Below are 18,473 nucleotides of genomic sequence, written 5' to 3' on the forward strand. Positions count from 1 at the left end.
ATGAATATCAGGTAACTCAAAATTGCACCTCAATAGCATACTAGCTCAAATTGACGGACTCTTATTTCGAATACACTCACATGCCATACTGATAGAAAACCACGATGTATATTCTCTTTGAACATATTAAATCTTACATCTTTACGAACTTCCTTTAAAACTTATTCAATTTATATCACAAAATCTTTCACTCTATCTTTAGACAAATCATATCCTCAACAGAGTCTTTCCTGAGTACGACACCAGGGCTAGACAGATTACGCCACAAAGACTAGAATACACCATACAGGCTAACATAGTATGCCACACAGGCTAAAAAAATACACTACAAGGGCTAGATCAGAATGTTGTGAAGGCCAAATCAGAGTACGCCATAAAGGCTAACAGAATGCCACCCAGGCACCCTATGACTACAGTGTTTGCGATATGGATTTGCCTAAACTCACATCATGTGAGGTTTTCCATCATCGCCTTGGGACACGCAGAGAACCCAAATTGATAAATGCTGCTCAACAACCTCTTTTCAAAAATGTGCCATGGCCAAAGACTTTCTTCAGAATTTCATATCAGAATTCGTGTTTACTGTCCCGACAAACTTCATCAATTACCACCGCGATGACCAGACTCACATCTCAACCTCTTCATACTCAGACACACCCCAGTCCCAAACATTCCAAATCACTCATCGTATATCCAATATAAACTCACATACAAGTAAGCTAACTCATTATCTCAACCAAATTATACCTCAATACATGCTTCAAATGTATCAACAAAATCACATCACAGTATACATTCCAGGCATACACACAAATAGTTATTTTTTTCAGAGTCACAAACATCCATACACAATTCATCACATTTTGGACTCATTAGATCGTATATTAAATATACGCACTTTTCTTCAACGGTCATTCATGTACTCATTTACTGTTTCTAAAACATTGATCATAAGGGACTTATCTAAAAGACTTGTGGGAGTCTTAATTAGGAACTCACCTGATAATCACCTACCGCAGCTACCAACTCTAGACTCAGACATCTAGTTTGAACCAGGAACAACAACGGTTTAAAGAACATGAATTCACCATTAAAACACATTTGCAAACAGATTTCTAACATTTCTTTTACATAAAACCCCCTATGCAGGGCTTCTTATTCGTAACTTACTACCCATGTACTTTATAGCATCGTTAACCTTAACATGCAAAGTTATCAGACTTACCAAGAGATGACATACTTCTATATTTTCTCAAGAATCCTTAGCTTCTGGTTTACATAAGAAGAGTAACTAGCAAATAAAATTTAGTACTTAAGAAAAAAAAGAATTAAAGAGTCATTCTGAAGGAAGAAGAAACCTTCTCACCAACCCTTCTCACCTGTATGTATAATCCACTTTTGTTTAGTGGAATTTGACAAGTGTCAAGAAATTTTAGAATGTGCCCCTTTTAATGGCCTACAAAATTCGAGGTAAACATAAATGAGAATTTTTTTTTCACATGTCATTTGTCCAATCAATCTAGTTGGTTTATAACCAAATCTAGTTACTGAGGCTTTCTCTCCACAGAAGTTGAACAAACTAGGCATAATATACATTTGGCGGCAACCTACACAAGACTTATTTTTTCTATTATTGAGAATTTATTTTAGTGAAGAACATGTCAAAGATTAAATCCTAATATTCTTCCATGGGCGGATGCACAATTCGCCAATACAATAGTTTGTCAGAAGTTACAATTTGGTGAATTAACTATCAGAATGTGCCAGAACAAAAAACTTCTACGTGCTTTCAATTCAGATCATCCAGATTTGGGGTGTGACATGGAAATTTATGGTAACCAAAGTAGTGCTACTTGGAGCAAATTTCATCAGGATTAGATTTTTGAAGAAAAAGGTCTACGGTCAAGGAAAAAAGACAGAGTTGACAGAGCCTCAATGCATTGCACCAAAATGACAGAAATAGTTGAATAATGTAAGGAAACCTAAAAGTTGAGAAGGCATCATGGAAATTTCCCAAGCCTTCACTGTGAAAGTTCAAAGTTAGACTTGAAGGCTTCAAGTTGAAGATATGAATTCAGATTGTAATGATTCAATTTGGGGAAAAAAATGAATGAATTAAAACCCAACATTCAGCCTTATTGAATAAGTGAGTTTTGTCTCGATGGTCTGGTTATATTAAATTCAAGGATGGGCAGCAGTTTTGCGAGAACACCACTCAAAGTCTTCGTATGATTTTTCCAAGTTGCTAAAAAAGAAGCTACAAACTTCAGCCAAAGTCTATTGAACAAAATAAATGCTAAAGAAAATCCCACAAAACAACGCGTCATGTACTGATGCTGGCTGCACACGGTTTGACGGTTCTTTCTTTTGCCTACCATCTCATTTCTTTGCTTCTTCTCTACTTTCAGAGTTTCCATCTTCCTTCATTCTACATTTTGCTAAAAGGGTTGGTTTTTTAATTGCTGCCACTGAAACAGGTTATGCCGAAAACTCGTGGTTGTGCACTTGCTTCTTCTCAACCTAGTGCCATTGTTATCTTCTTCATAACTGTTTGTTGTATTGATATCTCTCATTATTGATACTAATGAGGATGTCATTCTTTTCATTGCTATTCTTGAATTCTTTTGTATCGGTTACGTTTATTGTCAATGTGGGTTTGGTTTCGGCTCAATGTCAAAGTGATCAGAGTCGGTTGTTGCTTCAACTCGAAAGCAGCTTCAGCTACAATAATGATTCATCAGGAAAGCTGGTGCCGGTGAAATGGAATCAAAACACAGATTGTTGTTCCTGGGATGGTGTAAGTTGCGATGGAGGTGGTCATGTTATCGGTCTTGACTTGAACAGCAGATCAATTTCAAGTTCAATTGACGATTCAAGTAGTCTTTTTCGTCTTCAACATCTTCAGTGGCTCAATTTGGCTTATAACGAATTCAACCCAGCTTTTCCTTCTGCGTTTGATAAGCTGGAGAATTTGAGTTATCTTAACTTGTCCCATGCTGGCTTTGATGGACAAATTCCAATAGAGATATCACGCTTGACAAGGTTGGTCACTCTTGATTTATCAACTTTCACTTTCCCGGGTTTGAAACTTGAGGAGCCAAACCTAGGGACACTAGTTCGAAATGTCACGAGGCTAAAATTTCTCTATCTTGATGGTGTAAATCTATCGGCTACTGGGAATGAGTGGTGCCAGGCCTTATCACCACTAACTGAGTTGCAAGTGTTGAACATGTCCGGCTGTTATCTATCGGGACCTATACATTCTTCACTTTCCATGCTTCGATCTCTCTCAGTAATTCATTTGGACTTCAACAACTTGTCTGCGTCGGTTCCAAAATTCTTTGCAGGATTCCCAAACCTGACTTCCCTCAGTCTTACTTACACTAATTTGAGTGGAAGATTGCCAGATGAAATTTTCCAGATACCTACATTACAGACTCTTGATTTGTCAGACAACGATTTACTCCGAGGTTCGTTTCAAAAATTTTCTCCCAATCTTTCTCTTCAAACTCTGTCACTTAGCCGCACAAATTTTGAGGGGCAAGTACCAGAATCTCTAGGTAACCTTGGAAAACTGACAAGAATTGAGCTTGCAGAATGTAATTTCAGTGGAGCCATACCCAAAACAATGAAAAAACTTACCCAACTTGTGTATCTGGATTTTTCCTTTAACCGTTTTTCTGGTCCAATACCATCATTCTCATCATCCAGAAATCTTACATACCTAAGCCTTGGTTATAATCAGTTAAATGGTGGAATACATTCCACTGATTGGTCAAGTCTTTCTAAGCTAGAAATTGTTGACTTACAAAAGAACAAGTTTAGTGGAACTATTCCACCGGCTTTGTTTTGCATTCCATCACTGCAAAGACTTTTCCTTTCTCAAAACCAATTCAAAGGTAACCTTAGTGACCTTCATGGTAAGGCCTCTTTATTGCTTGAGGGCCTTGATCTTAGTAGCAACAAGTTTCAAGGGCAATTCCCAATGTCTGTGTTTGAACTCCATGGTCTGAAGTTACTATCCCTTTCCTCAAACAACTACAGTGGCTCGATACCAATGAGTGCCTTTCAGAACTTGAGGAATCTTTCTTACCTTGATCTCTCATATAACAGGTTGTCTATTGATGTCAACGATACTGATATTTCCTCAATTTCTTTCCCCACATTTACCACATTGAAGTTGGCGTCTTGCAACTTAATGGAGTTCCCTGATTTCTTGATGAATCAGTCAAGTTTAATTGAACTAGACCTCTCAAAAAATCAAATTCATGGGAAAATACCCAATTGGATTTGGAAAGCAACAAGTCTCGAGCACCTAAATCTTTCTCAGAACTTTTTTGTAGAATTTCAAAGACCTTTGGAGAATATAACTTCTAATGTTCGTTTTCTTGACGCACATGGGAACCAATTGCAAGGGCAAATCCCAATTCTTAACGCATATGATGTCTTTTATCTGGATTACTCAGACAACAATTTCAGCTCTATTTTACCACCTCACATTGGTGACTCCCTCCGGTCTGCTTCTTTCTTGTCCCTTGCAAATAATAACTTTCATGGGAGTATCCCTCGGTCGATATGCAATAGTACATCTCTTGATGTACTTGATCTGTCTAATAATTCCCTGAGTGGCCCAATTCCTCAATGCCTCTTTCAGATGACCGTGTCTCTTGGAGTACTGAATCTAAGAGGAAACAATCTCAGTGGCATCATTTCTGACACTTTTCCAGAAAGTTGTAAGTTGCAAACTCTAGATCTCAATCAGAACCGATTGGAAGGAAAGGTTCCAAAATCATTGGGGAATTGCAAAATGCTGGAGGTTTTAGACATTGGCAACAATCAGATCAATGGCAATTTCCCATGCCATTTGAAGAATATAGCTACGCTGCATGCCCTTGTTTTACGATCTAACAAATTCAACGGTCACATTGATTGTCCGGGAAACAATAGTGGCTGGCCATTGCTTCAGATTTTTGACTTAGCATCCAACAATTTTAGTGGAAAACTGCATCTATCTGGTTTGGGGACCTGGGAGGCTATGCGGCCTAATCAAGATAAAAACCAATCAAAGCTCAAACATCTCATGTTTGACCTCTTAGAAGATGATGACCAATACTACTATCAGGACGCAATAACAGTTACCATCAAAGGCAATGAGCTGGAGCTGGTGAAAATCTTGACCGTGTTCACTTCCATTGACATTTCATGCAACAACTTTGAAGGGCCAATACCAGAAGTAATCGGCAAATTCAACGCACTTTATGCCCTCAACTTTTCACATAATGCTTTCACAGGTTCAATCCCATCATTTTTTGGAAAATTGCAACAGCTTGAGTCCTTGGATCTCTCAAGCAACAGCCTACGCGGTGAGATCCCTTTGCAGCTAGCAAACCTCAATTTCCTTTCATTTCTCAACGTCTCAAATAACAAGCTAGTGGGTCCAATCCCAACGAGCACCCAACTTCAATCATTTTCAGAAGCTTCATTTGAGAACAATGCCGGATTATGTGGACCTCCTTTGAAGACAAAGTGCGGATCGTCACCAGCTAAAGAAGACAGCCCTTCAGATTCTGAGACAGGGAGCAGTATAGAGTGGAATCTTTTAAGTGTCGTGATAGGATTTATCTTTGGGTTGGGAATTATCATTGTACCTCTTATCTATTGGAAGAGATGGAGGATATGGTATTTTGAGCGTGTCGATCGTGCTCTCTCCAGGCTTTTCCCTCGTCTTGGTCGTGAAACCAAAAAGCATGGGAGGAGAGCAAAGCAGAACCAAAGGAGGAGGACCTAGCAACAATTGGGATTAAGTGGGGAACGAGTTAAAAAAGAGGTACTTCCAACTATCTTTTGCAAAGTAAAAATATACCAAGTCCTTCTAGTTGGAAATTTAGTACTTGTAATTCTTTTTTTAGGAATTCTGTCGTTATTTTTTAGATTTTAAATTTCAGGTTTTATAATTAACATTGTCAAAATATTTTCTTTTTAAAATTTAAAAAGTACGATTAAATTCTTTTGGGATAAATATCCAAACTATACATAAACTTTAATGTGCAATGTCAATTGTCATATATGAAATTTGTTTTTATGCAACTTTATAAATGAAATTTTGATTTGATTCAATTTTCACAAAATCATTAACAACGTTATCGAATTAGCACTATTTTATGTTGATATTGATCCAATATAAAATAAATGTTTGTGTTCATTTCCTTAAATTTGTACAATTGAATCAAAATCAAAGTTTTATGTATACATATAAACCACAATTCAATTTTCATGGGTATAATTACACCAAATCAAAATTTATGTATCAAATTACATATTTAATCAAAATTCATGTATAAAGTTAATAGATAAAATTACATCAACTAAAATTTCAAATTTGTAAAAAATACAGTAGTTGATGGCATATTTTAACCTAGCATGATGTAAATATGCACAAGCATCAAGGGAAAACTACTAGGTAGTGCATTCATGTTTGACTCTTGTACCAATACCATGTAGTAGTGTGAAGTAACTAAAAATTAATCTTAATGAAATGAGAAAATTAGGAAGAAAGACTTGGAAGTCAATGGTTTTGGCATCTTATTAGTGAGAAAAAAGGTGTATGGACCTTTTAATGGTGATAGGGTAAGGCTACCAATTTCCTTAAGTCTATTGTAGAATATATATATACATATATATATATATCAGCAAGCAATTGATGCCCTTATTAAAGGAAAATTGTTGTAATCAAAGTAGTCTTACTTGGAGAAAATTTCTTCAAGATTAGATTATTGAAAAAAAGAGAGCTTATGGTCAAGGAATAAAGATAAAGAGGGACAAGGCATGGTCCATCAAGCCTCACATGCATTGCACCAAAATGATAGAAATAGTCGAATAATGTAAAGATCAGACAGCTTAAAAGTTGAGAAGACTTCATGGAAATTTACCAAGTCTTCACTGTGGAAGTTCAAAGTTAGAATTGAAGACTTCAAGTTGAAGATATGAATTCAGATTGTAATACGATTAGGAAGGGAGTTACGAGAGAACCAGCTGGTTTGCATTGCAATGGCATGTGTTCCCTGCATCCAATATTCCAAGTCAATAACACCTGTGATGGCGATCACATCTAAAAGCATACAGAGACAGCCACGAGTTCTGAAATTAGTAAGTCTTAATGCTGCTCAACAACCTCTTTTCAAAAATGTGCCATGGCCAAAGACTTTCTTCAGAATGTCATATCAGAATTCGTGTTTACTGTCCCGAAAAACTTCATCGATTACCACCGCGATGACCAGACTCACATCCCAACCTCTTCATACTCAGACACACCCCAGTCCCAAACATTCCAAATCACTCATCGTACATCCAATATAAACTCACATACAAGTAGGCTAACTCATTATCTTAACCAAATTATACCTCAATACATGCTTCAAATATATCAACAAAATCACATCTCACAGTATACATTCCAGGCATACACACAAATAGTTATTTTTTTTCATAGTCACAAACATCCATACACAATTCATCACAGTTTGGACTCATCAGATCGTATATTAAATATACATACTTTTCTTCAACCGTCATTCATTTACTCATTTACTGTTTCTAAAACATTGATCATAAGGGACTTATCTAAAAGACTTGTAGGAGTCTTAATTAGGAACTCACCTGATAATCAACTACCGCAGCTACCAACTCTAGACTCAGACATCTAGTTCGAACCAGGAACACCAACTGTTTAAAGAACATGAACTCACCATTAAAACACATTTGCAGACAGATTTCTAACATTTCTTTTACATAAAACCCCTATGAAGGGCTTCTTATTCGTAACTTACTACCCATGTACTTCATAGCATCATTAATCTTAACATGCAAAGTTATCAGACTTACCAGTAGATGACATACTTCTATATTTTCTCAGGAATCCTTAGCTTCTAGTTTACATAAGAAGAGTAACTAGCAAATAAAATTTAGTACTTAAGAAAAAAAAAAGAATTAAAGAGTCATTCTGAAGAAAGAAGAAACCTTCTCACCAACCCTTTTCACCCGAATGTATAATCCACTTTTGTTTAGTGGAATTTGACAAGTGTCAATAAATTTTAAAATGTGCCCCTTTTAATGGCCTACAAAATTTGGGGGAAACATAAATGAGAGTTTTTTTTCACATGTCATTTGTTCAATCAGTCTAGTTGGTTTATAACCAGATCTAGTTACTGAGGCTTTTTATCCACAGAAGTTGAACAAACTAGGCATAATATACATTTGGCGGCAACCTACACAATGCTTATTTTTTCTATTATTGAGAATTTATTTTACTGAAGAACACGTCAAAGACTAAATCCTAATATTCTTCCATGGGCGGATGCACAATTCGCCAATACAATAGTTTGTCAGAAGCTACAATTTGACGAACTAACTATCAGAATGTGCCAGAACAAATAACTTCTATGCGCTTTCAATTCAGATCATCCAGATTTGGGGTGTGACATGGAAATTTATGGTAACCAAAGTAGTACTACTTGGAGGAAATTTCTTCAGGATTAGATTTTTGAAGAAAAAGGTCTATGGTCAAGGAAAACAGACTGAGTTGACAGAGCCTCAATGCATTGCACCAAAATGACAGAAATAGTTGAATAACGTAAGGATCAGACAACCTAAAAGTTGAGAAGACTTCATGGAAATTTCCCAAGCCTTCACTGTGAAAGTTCAAATTAGTTAGAATTGAAGGCTTCAAGTTGAAGATATGAATTCAGATTGTAATGCGAATAGGAAGGGAGTTAATAGAGAACCAGCTGATTTGCATTGCAATGGCATGTGTTCCAAGGGGCAGCCACGAACTATGAAGTTATTAGTCTTAATGTTTTATTAGTTGATAATAAATCTCTGTAATTGAAGGATTGATTTGATCCTATGGTTTTTATTCTAAATCATGTGTTTTTTTTTCCCCCCATATCAGCTACAAGGTTACGATCTTCACCAGCTTCAACTCAGCTTATGGAGGATTAATCCCATTTATATAAATAAGATTAAAGTAATAACTTCTAATTTCAATGACTGTATGAAGTAAATCCATTATAGCCATCAGCATTAAAATGATTCAATTTGGAAAAAAAAAAAAGAATGAATTAAAACCCAACATTCAGCCTTATTGAATAAGTGAGTTTTGTCTCGATGGTCTGGTTATATTAAATTCAAGGATGGGCAGCAGTTTTGCGAGAACACCACTCAAAGTCTTCGTATGATTTTTCCAAGTTGCTAAAAAGAAGCTACAAACTTCAGCCAAAGTCTATTGAACAAAATAAATGCTAAAGAAAAGCCCACAAAACAACGCGTCATGTACTGATGCTGGCTGCACACGGTTTGACGGTTCTTTCTTTTGCCTACCATCTCATTTCTTTGCTTCTTCTCTACTTTCAGAGTTTCCATCTTCCTTCATTCTACATTTTGCTAAAAGGGTTGGTTTTTTAATTGCTGCCACTGAAACAGGTTATGCCGAAAACTCGTGGTTGTGCACTTGCCTCTTCCTCAACCTAGTGCCATTGTTATCTTCTTCATAACTCTTTGTTGTATTGATATCTCTCATTATTGATACTAATGAGGATGTCACTCTTTTCATTGCTTTTCTTGAATTCTTTTGTATCGGTTATGCTTATTGTCAATGTGGTCTTCGTTTCGGCTCAATGTCAAAGTGATCAGAGACAGTTGTTGCTTCAGCTTGAAAGCAGCTTCAGCTACAATCAAACTTCATCAGGAAAGCTGGTGCCAGTGAAATGGAATCAAAGCACAGATTGTTGTTCCTGGGATGGTGTAAGTTGCGATGGAGGTGGTCATGTTATCGGTCTTGACTTGAACAGCAGATCAATTTCAAGTTCAATTGACGATTCAAGTAGTCTTTTCCTTCTTCAACGTCTTCAGTGGCTCAATTTGGCTTATAACGAATTCAAGCTAGCTTTTCCTACTGCGTTTGATAAGCTGGAGAATTTGAGTTATCTTAACTTGTCCTATGCTGGCTTTGAAGGACAAATTCCAATAGAGATATCACGCTTGACAAGGTTGGTCACTCTTGATTTATCTGTATCTTCACTTCTTGGAAGATCATTGAAACTTGAGAAGCCAAACCTAGAGATGCTTGTTCAAAATCTCACGAGGCTGAGATTTCTCTATCTTGATGGAGTAAATATATCAGCTACGGTGAACGAGTGGTGCAAGGCTTTATTGCCGCTGACTGAGTTGCAAGAATTGAGCATGTCCCGTTGTTATCTATCGGGACCTATACATTCTTCACTTTCCAATCTCCGATCTCTCTCGGTAATTCGCTTGGACAATAACAATTTGTCAGCTTCAGTTCCACAATTCTTTACAGAATTTGAAAATTTGACTTCCCTTCGTCTTAGTGCCACTGGGTTGCGTGGAAGACTCCCAGAAGAAATTTTCCAGATACCTACATTGTAAATTCTTGATTTGTCAACCAACAAATTACTCGAAGGTTCATTTCCAAATTTTCCTCTCAATGCTTCTCTTCGAACTCTCGCACTTAGTGGCACAAATTATGGGGGGCAAGTACCAGAATCTATTGGTAACCTTGAGCAATTGACAAGAATAGAGCTTGGGAGTTGCAATTTCAGTGGAGCCATACCCAAAACAATGAAGAAACTTACCCAACTTGTGTATCTGGATTTTTCCTTTAACCGGTTTTCTGGTCCTATACCATCATTCTCATCAGCCAGAAATCTTATATACCTAAGCCTTGGTTATAATCAGTTAAATGGTGCAATTCATTCCACTGATTGGTCAAGTCTTTCTAAGCTAGAAATTGTTGGCTTAGGAAACAACAAGTTACGTGGAACCATTCCACCGGCTTTGTTTTGCATTCCATCACTGCAAAGACTTTTCCTTTCTCAAAACCAATTCAAGGGTAACCTTAGTGACCTTCATGGTAGGGCCTCTTCATTGCTTTACGACCTTGATCTTAGTAGCAACAAGTTACAGGGGCAATTCCCAATGTCTTTGTTTGAACTCCGTGGTCTGAAGTTCCTATCACTTTCTTCAAACAACTTCAGTGGTTTGATTCCGATGAGAGCCCTTCAGAACCTGAGAAATCTTTCCTTTCTTGATCTCTCATATAACAGGTTGTCTATTGATGCTACTGATACTAATATTTCCTCACTTTCTTTCCCTAACATCAGCACATTGAAGTTGACATCTTGCAACTTAACGGAGTTCCCTGATTTCTTGAAATATCAGTCTAGATTATCGTATCTAGACCTTTCAAACAACCAGATTCAAGGGAGAATACCGAATTGGATTTGGAAAGTGAGAAGCCTTAATTACCTAAATCTTTCTCAAAACTTCCTTGTAGAATTTGAAAGATCTTTGGAGAATATAGATTCTAGTCTCAGCGTTTTGGACCTGCATGGCAATCAATTGCAAGGGCAAATCCAAATTCTTCCACCATGTGCCACTTATTTGGATTACTCAAACAACAAATTCAGTTCTGTTTTACCAGCTGAGATTGGTGACTTCCTCCAGTTTGCTTATTTCTTCTCTGTCTCAGGCAATAACTTCAATGGGAGTATTCCCAAGTCGATATGCAGTAGCTTATATCTCAGAGTACTTGATATGTCTGATAATTACTTGAGTGGGCCAATTCCTCAATGCCTAACTCAAATGAGTGCATCTCTTGGAGTACTGAATCTAAGGCAAAACAATCTCAGCGGCATAATTTCTGACACTTTTACAAAAAGCTGTAGTTTACAAACTCTAGATCTCAACCGAAACCAGGTGGAGGGAAAGGTTCCACAATGACTGGGGAATTGCAAAATTCTGGAGGTTTTAGACATTGGCAACAATCAGATCAGTGGCAGCTTCCCATGCCATTTGGAGAATATATCCAAGTTGCGTGTACTTGTTTTACGATCTAACAAATTCAACGGCAGTATTCATTGTCCCAAGAACAATACCGGATGGCCAATGCTTCAGATTTTTGACTTAGCATGCAATAATTTTAGTGGTAAACTGCACCAAACATGGTTGGCGACCTGGAAGGGTATGCAGGTTGTCGACGATGAAGCCCAATCAAAGGTCAAAGATATTCAGTTTCAATTTCTGGAAATCAATCCATATCGCTATCAAGATGCAATAACAGTTACCATCAAAGGTTTAGAGCGGGAGCTGGTGAAGATCCTAACCGTGTTCACCACCATTGACATTTCTTGTAACAATTTTGAAGGGCCAATACCAGAGGTCATTGGAACATTCAAAGAACTTTATGGCCTTAACTTTTCACATAATGCTTTCACAGGGCCAATGCCATCATTTTTAGGGAACCTGCGACAGCTTGAGTCCTTGGACCTCTCAAGTAATTACTTGAGTGGTGAGATCCCATTGCAGCTGGTAAACCTCAATTTCCTTTCATTTCTTAACGTCTCGAACAATAAGCTAGTTGGACAGATCCCAACTGGCACCCAGCTTCAATCGTTTTCAAAAGCTTCATTTGAGAACAACCCTGGATTGTACGGGCCTCCTCTAACTGTAAAGTGTGTAAATGCATCTCGACCAAAAAATGATAGCCCTTCAGATTCTGAGACAGGGAGTATTATAGAGTGGAATCTTTTAAGTGTCGAGATAGGGTTGATCTTTGGGTTGGGAATTATCATTGTACCTCTTATCTATTGGAAGAGATGGAGGATCTGGTATTTCGAGCGTATACATCGTGCTCTCTCCAGGTTTTTCCCTAGTCTTAGTCGTGAAACAAAAAAGCATGGGAGAAGAGCTAACCGGAACGAAAGGAGGAGGCTCTAGCAACAATCGGGATTAAGTAGGGAAGGAGTTAAAAGAGGTACTTCAACTATCTTTTGTATTGTTGTTTCGACTGTATGTTGTTTTTGTTGCTTCTGTTTCCACCTTGTATTACCCTTGTAAGAAGTTTTATCCTAAAAATGTTTTAAATTTTATTTTAATTTGAATTTAATCATAAAAATGTTTATATAAATATATTTTAATATTTTATAGTTTATAAGTAATGAAAAAACATTATCGAATCAAATTAAATTTAGATTTATATATGAATTTTTATCGAATCGAAATACAACCCCTCAATAGGTCTACTGTTCATGTGTTAAGTTACTTGGCTTGATTTGAAAGTCTGTCCGAAAAGTGAGAGGATTTAGACAAAAAAATAAAGTCCGTTTAGAAAATAAACCAGGCCTCAAGTATGGTCTTTTTGTTTGGGTCCGGCCCGAATTTGCAAAAAAAATGTTGTTTTGTTATTTTTTTCACTATCATTTCACTATTATATTGCTATTATTTTACTGTTATTGTTTAGATATTATATAACTCTTATTTTGTTGTTAATTTTGCTACTATTTTAGATATGATAGTATAAATACAATTTCACCATTTTAATATCTATATATTTATCATTTTAAAGGATTAAATCAAATTTATATTATTTTAGAGGAGTGAAAGTGTAATTTTGGTTTTACTAATTTAATTTTTATAAATTTTAATGGAGCTTAAATGGAAAATTTTTCATTTTACTAGTTTTTGTCATTTTCTTTTGGATTAAAATGATTTTAATTTGAATTTAATCTTAAAATGTTTATTTAAATATATTTTAATATTTATAGTTTGCAAGTAATTAAAAAACATTATCAAATCAAATTAAATTTAGGTTCACATATGAATTTTGTATCAAATTGAGATACAACCCCTTGATAGGTATATTGCAAGTAGATTTGTTTATAGATTGAGTTATTCGGTCTAGTTTAAAGTTCCGTCCGAAAAGTTAGAGAGTTAAGATAAAAGATAAAGCCCGTTTAAAAAATAGACTAAGTCCCGAGTAAGGTTTTTTTCTCGGATCCGACCCGAATTTACAAAAAGAAAAATTGTTGTTGTTTTTTTTTTACATTTTTGTTGTTGTTTTCTCACTGTTTTGTTGTCATTATGTTACTACGGCGGTTTTGTTGTTGTTATTTGGATATTGTATAATTCTTGTTTTATTGTTAATTTTGCTATTATTTTAGATAGTGAACGATGCCAGAAAATTTTTTTAGGGGGTCGAAATTAAATTATATATTTTTACAATAGTAAAAATGCAATTTTACCATTTTAATATTTATATTTTTATAATTTTTAAAATATTAAATCAAATTTTTATCTTTTTTAGGGGGCCAAAGTGTAATTTTGGCATTGCTAATTTATATTTTTATAACTTTTAAAGGGGACTAAATGAAAATTTTTGTATTTTAGGGAGTCGGGGCCCCTGCTAGCCCTCTAACTACGCCTTTGATTTTAGAGGCATTTGCTTGTTAAATTGCACCTATCTTAGTGTTATTTAGTATAAATATTTTTTTTATTTTCAAATAGTTTAGAAACATTTATTTTAATATTTTTTATGTATTATATTTTCAAATTTTTTATATAAAAATAAAATAAAAATTTTAATATGAATAGGCAGGGCTCGATTCTAGTATTTTTATTTGGGCTGAGCTTAAACAGAAATTTAAGCCCATTTTTTGGGATAGACTTACCAATCAGACATAAAATTTTGTTAAAGTCCGATCTATAAACAACTATGCAAAAGAAAGTATTCTAGAAAAAAAAGAAGGAAAAATGTAGTATTTTTATTAAAATTATGATTATATTATATAAACACTAAATATAATAAATAAACGATTGCAAGATACGAATAATAACATAAATATCAAATGGGTATAAGAATTGTAATTTAATTTAAAAATAAATATTAAAATTATACATAAATTTTATTTTAATGTACAATTTAATCCAATCAAATCTAAAATTCTTTCTAAAATATTCCTCAAAACCAACTTACAACTCTGTAATTTTGATAAATTTTAAGGTTGTACCACTCATGCATAAAAAATAAACTCTATAAAGATATATTGCATTTTATTTACTTTACTTTAAAAAATAGGTGAATTAATCTTTGTATGTTAAATAAAAGAACAAATTGATTGCTTTGTTAAAATTTCCATTCATTTGTTCAATCTTTGATGCCAAGTTGTCGGGCATTTTGAGGTAGTCCAAGCATTAAAAAAGGAAGCATCTTCTAATCCGTCTCTGCACCGGTAATGTAAATTCAAAAGTTACAGAATATAATTCATTGGGTAGTACACTATACCCCTAGGGAAGTTAATCAAGTTGCTGACAGAATTGCCAAGATGGCTTCAACTAACATGGAAGTAGTTAATGTGTTAACAACTTGAAGTTCTAGATAGCAATAAGACCAGTGAAATTTTTTTATATTGTAAGCAGTTCTATAGTTTTTTTCTTTATCAAACAAAAAATTCTATTTATTTTTACGATTAAAAATTTATTCTTATGTATTAACATGATGTATACGTAACATATCATATGTAACTATTTGATTATTTTACTTTCAAATTTTAACGATAAAAATAAATAAAAATTTTAATAAAAATAATAACTATAAAAACTAATTTGTTTATTTTTTTTAACTACAATCTATCACTTATTTCATAGGTTGACATTGTATTAAAAAAAAAAAAAAACTTGTATCATCACATAGGTTTCCTTTGTATTTAAAAAAAAAAAACTTGGATCACTACATGGGAGCTGGGGCAGGGGCTTCAACGGCAAATAAGCCGGTTGCTTGGCTAGAAACAGGGCCAGGAGCAGCACCGGAGCTCAATATAAGGTCCACCATGCTCCGCCGTGGGTTCGACCATTGAGCGTTACAAAGATCAGGCAAAAACACACCTGCAAATTAACCAAAGCCTACAATATAAATCAAAGGGGCCTTTGATATGCTTTTTACGTAACATGTTGAGCAATAATTGATACATACCTTCACCGGCGGCCAAATTGAAGTAAAGGTCGATAACGTTGGGACAGTTTTGGTAACAAGCTGGTGCACAAAGCTTGACCGTGAATTGTTGATCGAGAAGTGAATCCGATGATATGCCGATGGAGTTTCTATTGACGCCGCAGGCAGCAACACATTCATCACTCTCTATATAATCCGCCATCCTCTCCACCACAACCTCCGATGTCCGGCATTGATGCTCGACGTCGTCGTCTTTGTCCGCCGCCGTTTCCAACACACACCTTTTCCCCGATGAGGCTATTGAAAACGCGCACACGTCTTTGGGCAAATCTTCACAAATGATCTCAGCTGCAAAATCAAAACCAAAAAAAAAACCCATTTAATCAAATAAACAAAACAGGGTCTTAAGGAACTCCATGGATTGATCATAAAAAGGAAATAAAGAAGGTTTTTGAGATTTTGTATTACCCATAGAAGCATGGAGGGAAAGAGAAGAAATGAAGAGAAAGATGGGGAGTTTGAGAGAAGCCATTGTTGATAATGAGTTAAGATGAAGAACAAGAGGGTATCTTTATTATGTATATATAGAGCAAGCAATGGCTTCGTCTCCTTCGACAAGTCCCTACAGTTAAATGACGTGTTTATTAAGCTGCATGCTGAAGCATGCTTAAGTTTTCGAGTCCAAAAAGACCTCAAGAAATTTCCACTACTTTGTTTCTAGAAGGGATAATATAATTTGGTGAAACTCTAATTTTAAAAAATTAACTATTTAATATTTTAATTTTAGACTAATTAATAATATTATAAAAATATAAGGACCCAATTATATTATTTTAGATAAAAATATAAAATGAAAATAGTGAAAAAATTAGATTGTCATTTTAAATATATATATATATATATAATACGGGTCACTCAACTATGGGTTATTTTCTTTTTTAATCACTCAACTATGAATTTTTAAATTTGGTCACTTAATTATGGATTTGTTTCTTTTTGGTCACCCAACTATGTGTTATTTTAAATTGGTTACCCTACTAATCGAGATTATTTTTTATTCCATTTTGTTAATTGCACTAACAAAGGTAATGTGTCAGTTAAAAACTAATATAATAACAAATTTAGCAATCAATTTTACATTTCATATCGATTTAGTCATAATTTAAAAAATTAACTCTCAAAATTTACAAATAATCTTAATTTGATCCTAATTTTAAAAATATATAAAATTACATATATCTTTTCAAAAATATAATAAAATTTTAAAATTTTATATTAATATTTATATGAAAATTAAATAATAAAAACTCTCTCACTGTCTCCTCTCGTTACTACAATTAACGGAAATACACCAAAAATAATCTCGATTAAGTGGGTGATCAATTTAATAAAATTTATAGTTAGATGATCAAAAAAGAAAATGACCCATAATTGGGTGACTTTGTGATATAGTTTACCCATAAATTTTGTTTCCGATACATACATTAAAAAGTAATATATTTTACTAACAAGTAATTGGGTATAATGATAAGGTATATTGCACTCTTAAAGGAGAATACAGGTTCGAACATTGGAGACAACATTATTGAGAGGTGTAACCACGAACCTTCATATGGACCGTAAAACGAACATATATAATATCGAACATATATCCAAGATGATTATACTATATTATAATATTAGATGAACTGTTTCTAGATAATTTGTAATACCCTAGATCACATGAATACACGTATTACAAAACCATTAAAAATACACGTATTTCTACCCAAAAATACATATACACATGTATCACACATTTTACGTATTAATTTTCTGAATTAAATAGGTAATAAATAAATCCAGAAACAAGTCAAATTATGTTTTCATCCTTACGCTATATATAATTTGACGATTTAATCTTTTTCTTTAATTTGATACAATTGGATCCTCTTACTATTATCAATGTTAAATCTTAATTGAATCACTATCGTTAAAATTTTCATTAATTAATCGTCGGGTTGAATTGAAATTGAGTTTTTTAAAAGAACTCCACATCAGCATACTAATGAAAAAAGTTTAACGGTGTTAATGATTTGGACTAAAACGTAATATTAATAATAGTAAGAGAATAAAATTATAGTAAGTTAAAGTAAAAATATATATTAAATCTGAATTTAAGTATAGTATAAGAATCAAAACCGTAATTTTACCTCGAGATATGAAAGCATTGAAGAGGCTGATTTTGGTTGGTTCTGTCGTTCATATCGAGGGATTCTGCTGGTTTGTCGATCGCCATGACCATAAACATTATATTTTGGTATTATATTTTTCAGATTTTTTTTAAAGCTTTAAGTTGTATAATTTTATAAAAATTAAAACATAATTTCATCAAAAATCATTTTAAAATTTATATTTTATTCATTTTAAAAATTAAATTAATTCTTTTATATTTTAAGAATAAAGTGTAATTTTTCTATATATTAATTTAAATATTTATAAAATTTAAAATATTTTAATTTCACAAATAAAATAAAAAATTTTCAAGTATCTTGTTTTTAAAAAAATATTTTTCTATTATATGTTATCACAAGAGTTAGGTGAGATAGAGAGAGTCTCTCTTATCTTAATTAGTAGTCAAATATCCGATCCTTGCCTTAGGTTAAATATGATGGTATAATATTTTTAGTAT

At 34.1% G+C, this 18,473-nt stretch overlaps 2 protein-coding genes and 1 pseudogene across 2 annotated transcripts; 2 read left to right on the forward strand and 1 right to left on the reverse strand.

The window, feature by feature from the left end:
• Positions 1 to 2,485: 2,485 nt before the first annotated feature.
• Positions 2,486 to 6,078, forward strand: LOC105786518 (receptor-like protein 7). Its single transcript, XM_012612997.2, is given in 2 exon segments — positions 2,486 to 5,776; positions 5,778 to 6,078. Coding segments are annotated over 2 exon segments (3,219 nt in total). The 5' UTR covers positions 2,486 to 2,584; the 3' UTR covers positions 5,805 to 6,078.
• A 3,405-nt stretch (positions 6,079 to 9,483) lies between these two features.
• On the forward strand, positions 9,484 to 12,808 carry LOC105786517 (receptor-like protein 7; annotated as a pseudogene).
• Positions 12,809 to 15,443: 2,635 nt separating this feature from the next.
• LOC105786519 (uncharacterized) lies at positions 15,444 to 16,419 on the reverse strand. Its single transcript, XM_012612998.2, has 3 exons — positions 16,271 to 16,419; positions 15,824 to 16,150; positions 15,444 to 15,735 (listed from the first exon to the last, which is right to left on the reverse strand). The coding sequence occupies exons 1-3, from the start codon at positions 16,332 to 16,334 to the stop codon at positions 15,581 to 15,583; spliced, it is 546 nt and encodes a 181-aa protein (XP_012468452.1). The 5' UTR covers positions 16,335 to 16,419; the 3' UTR covers positions 15,444 to 15,580.
• Positions 16,420 to 18,473: the final 2,054 nt, after the last annotated feature.

This window comes from Gossypium raimondii, chromosome 1, assembly GCF_025698545.1.
Source record: "Gossypium raimondii isolate GPD5lz chromosome 1, ASM2569854v1, whole genome shotgun sequence".
Classification (NCBI taxonomy): domain Eukaryota; kingdom Viridiplantae; phylum Streptophyta; class Magnoliopsida; order Malvales; family Malvaceae; genus Gossypium; species Gossypium raimondii.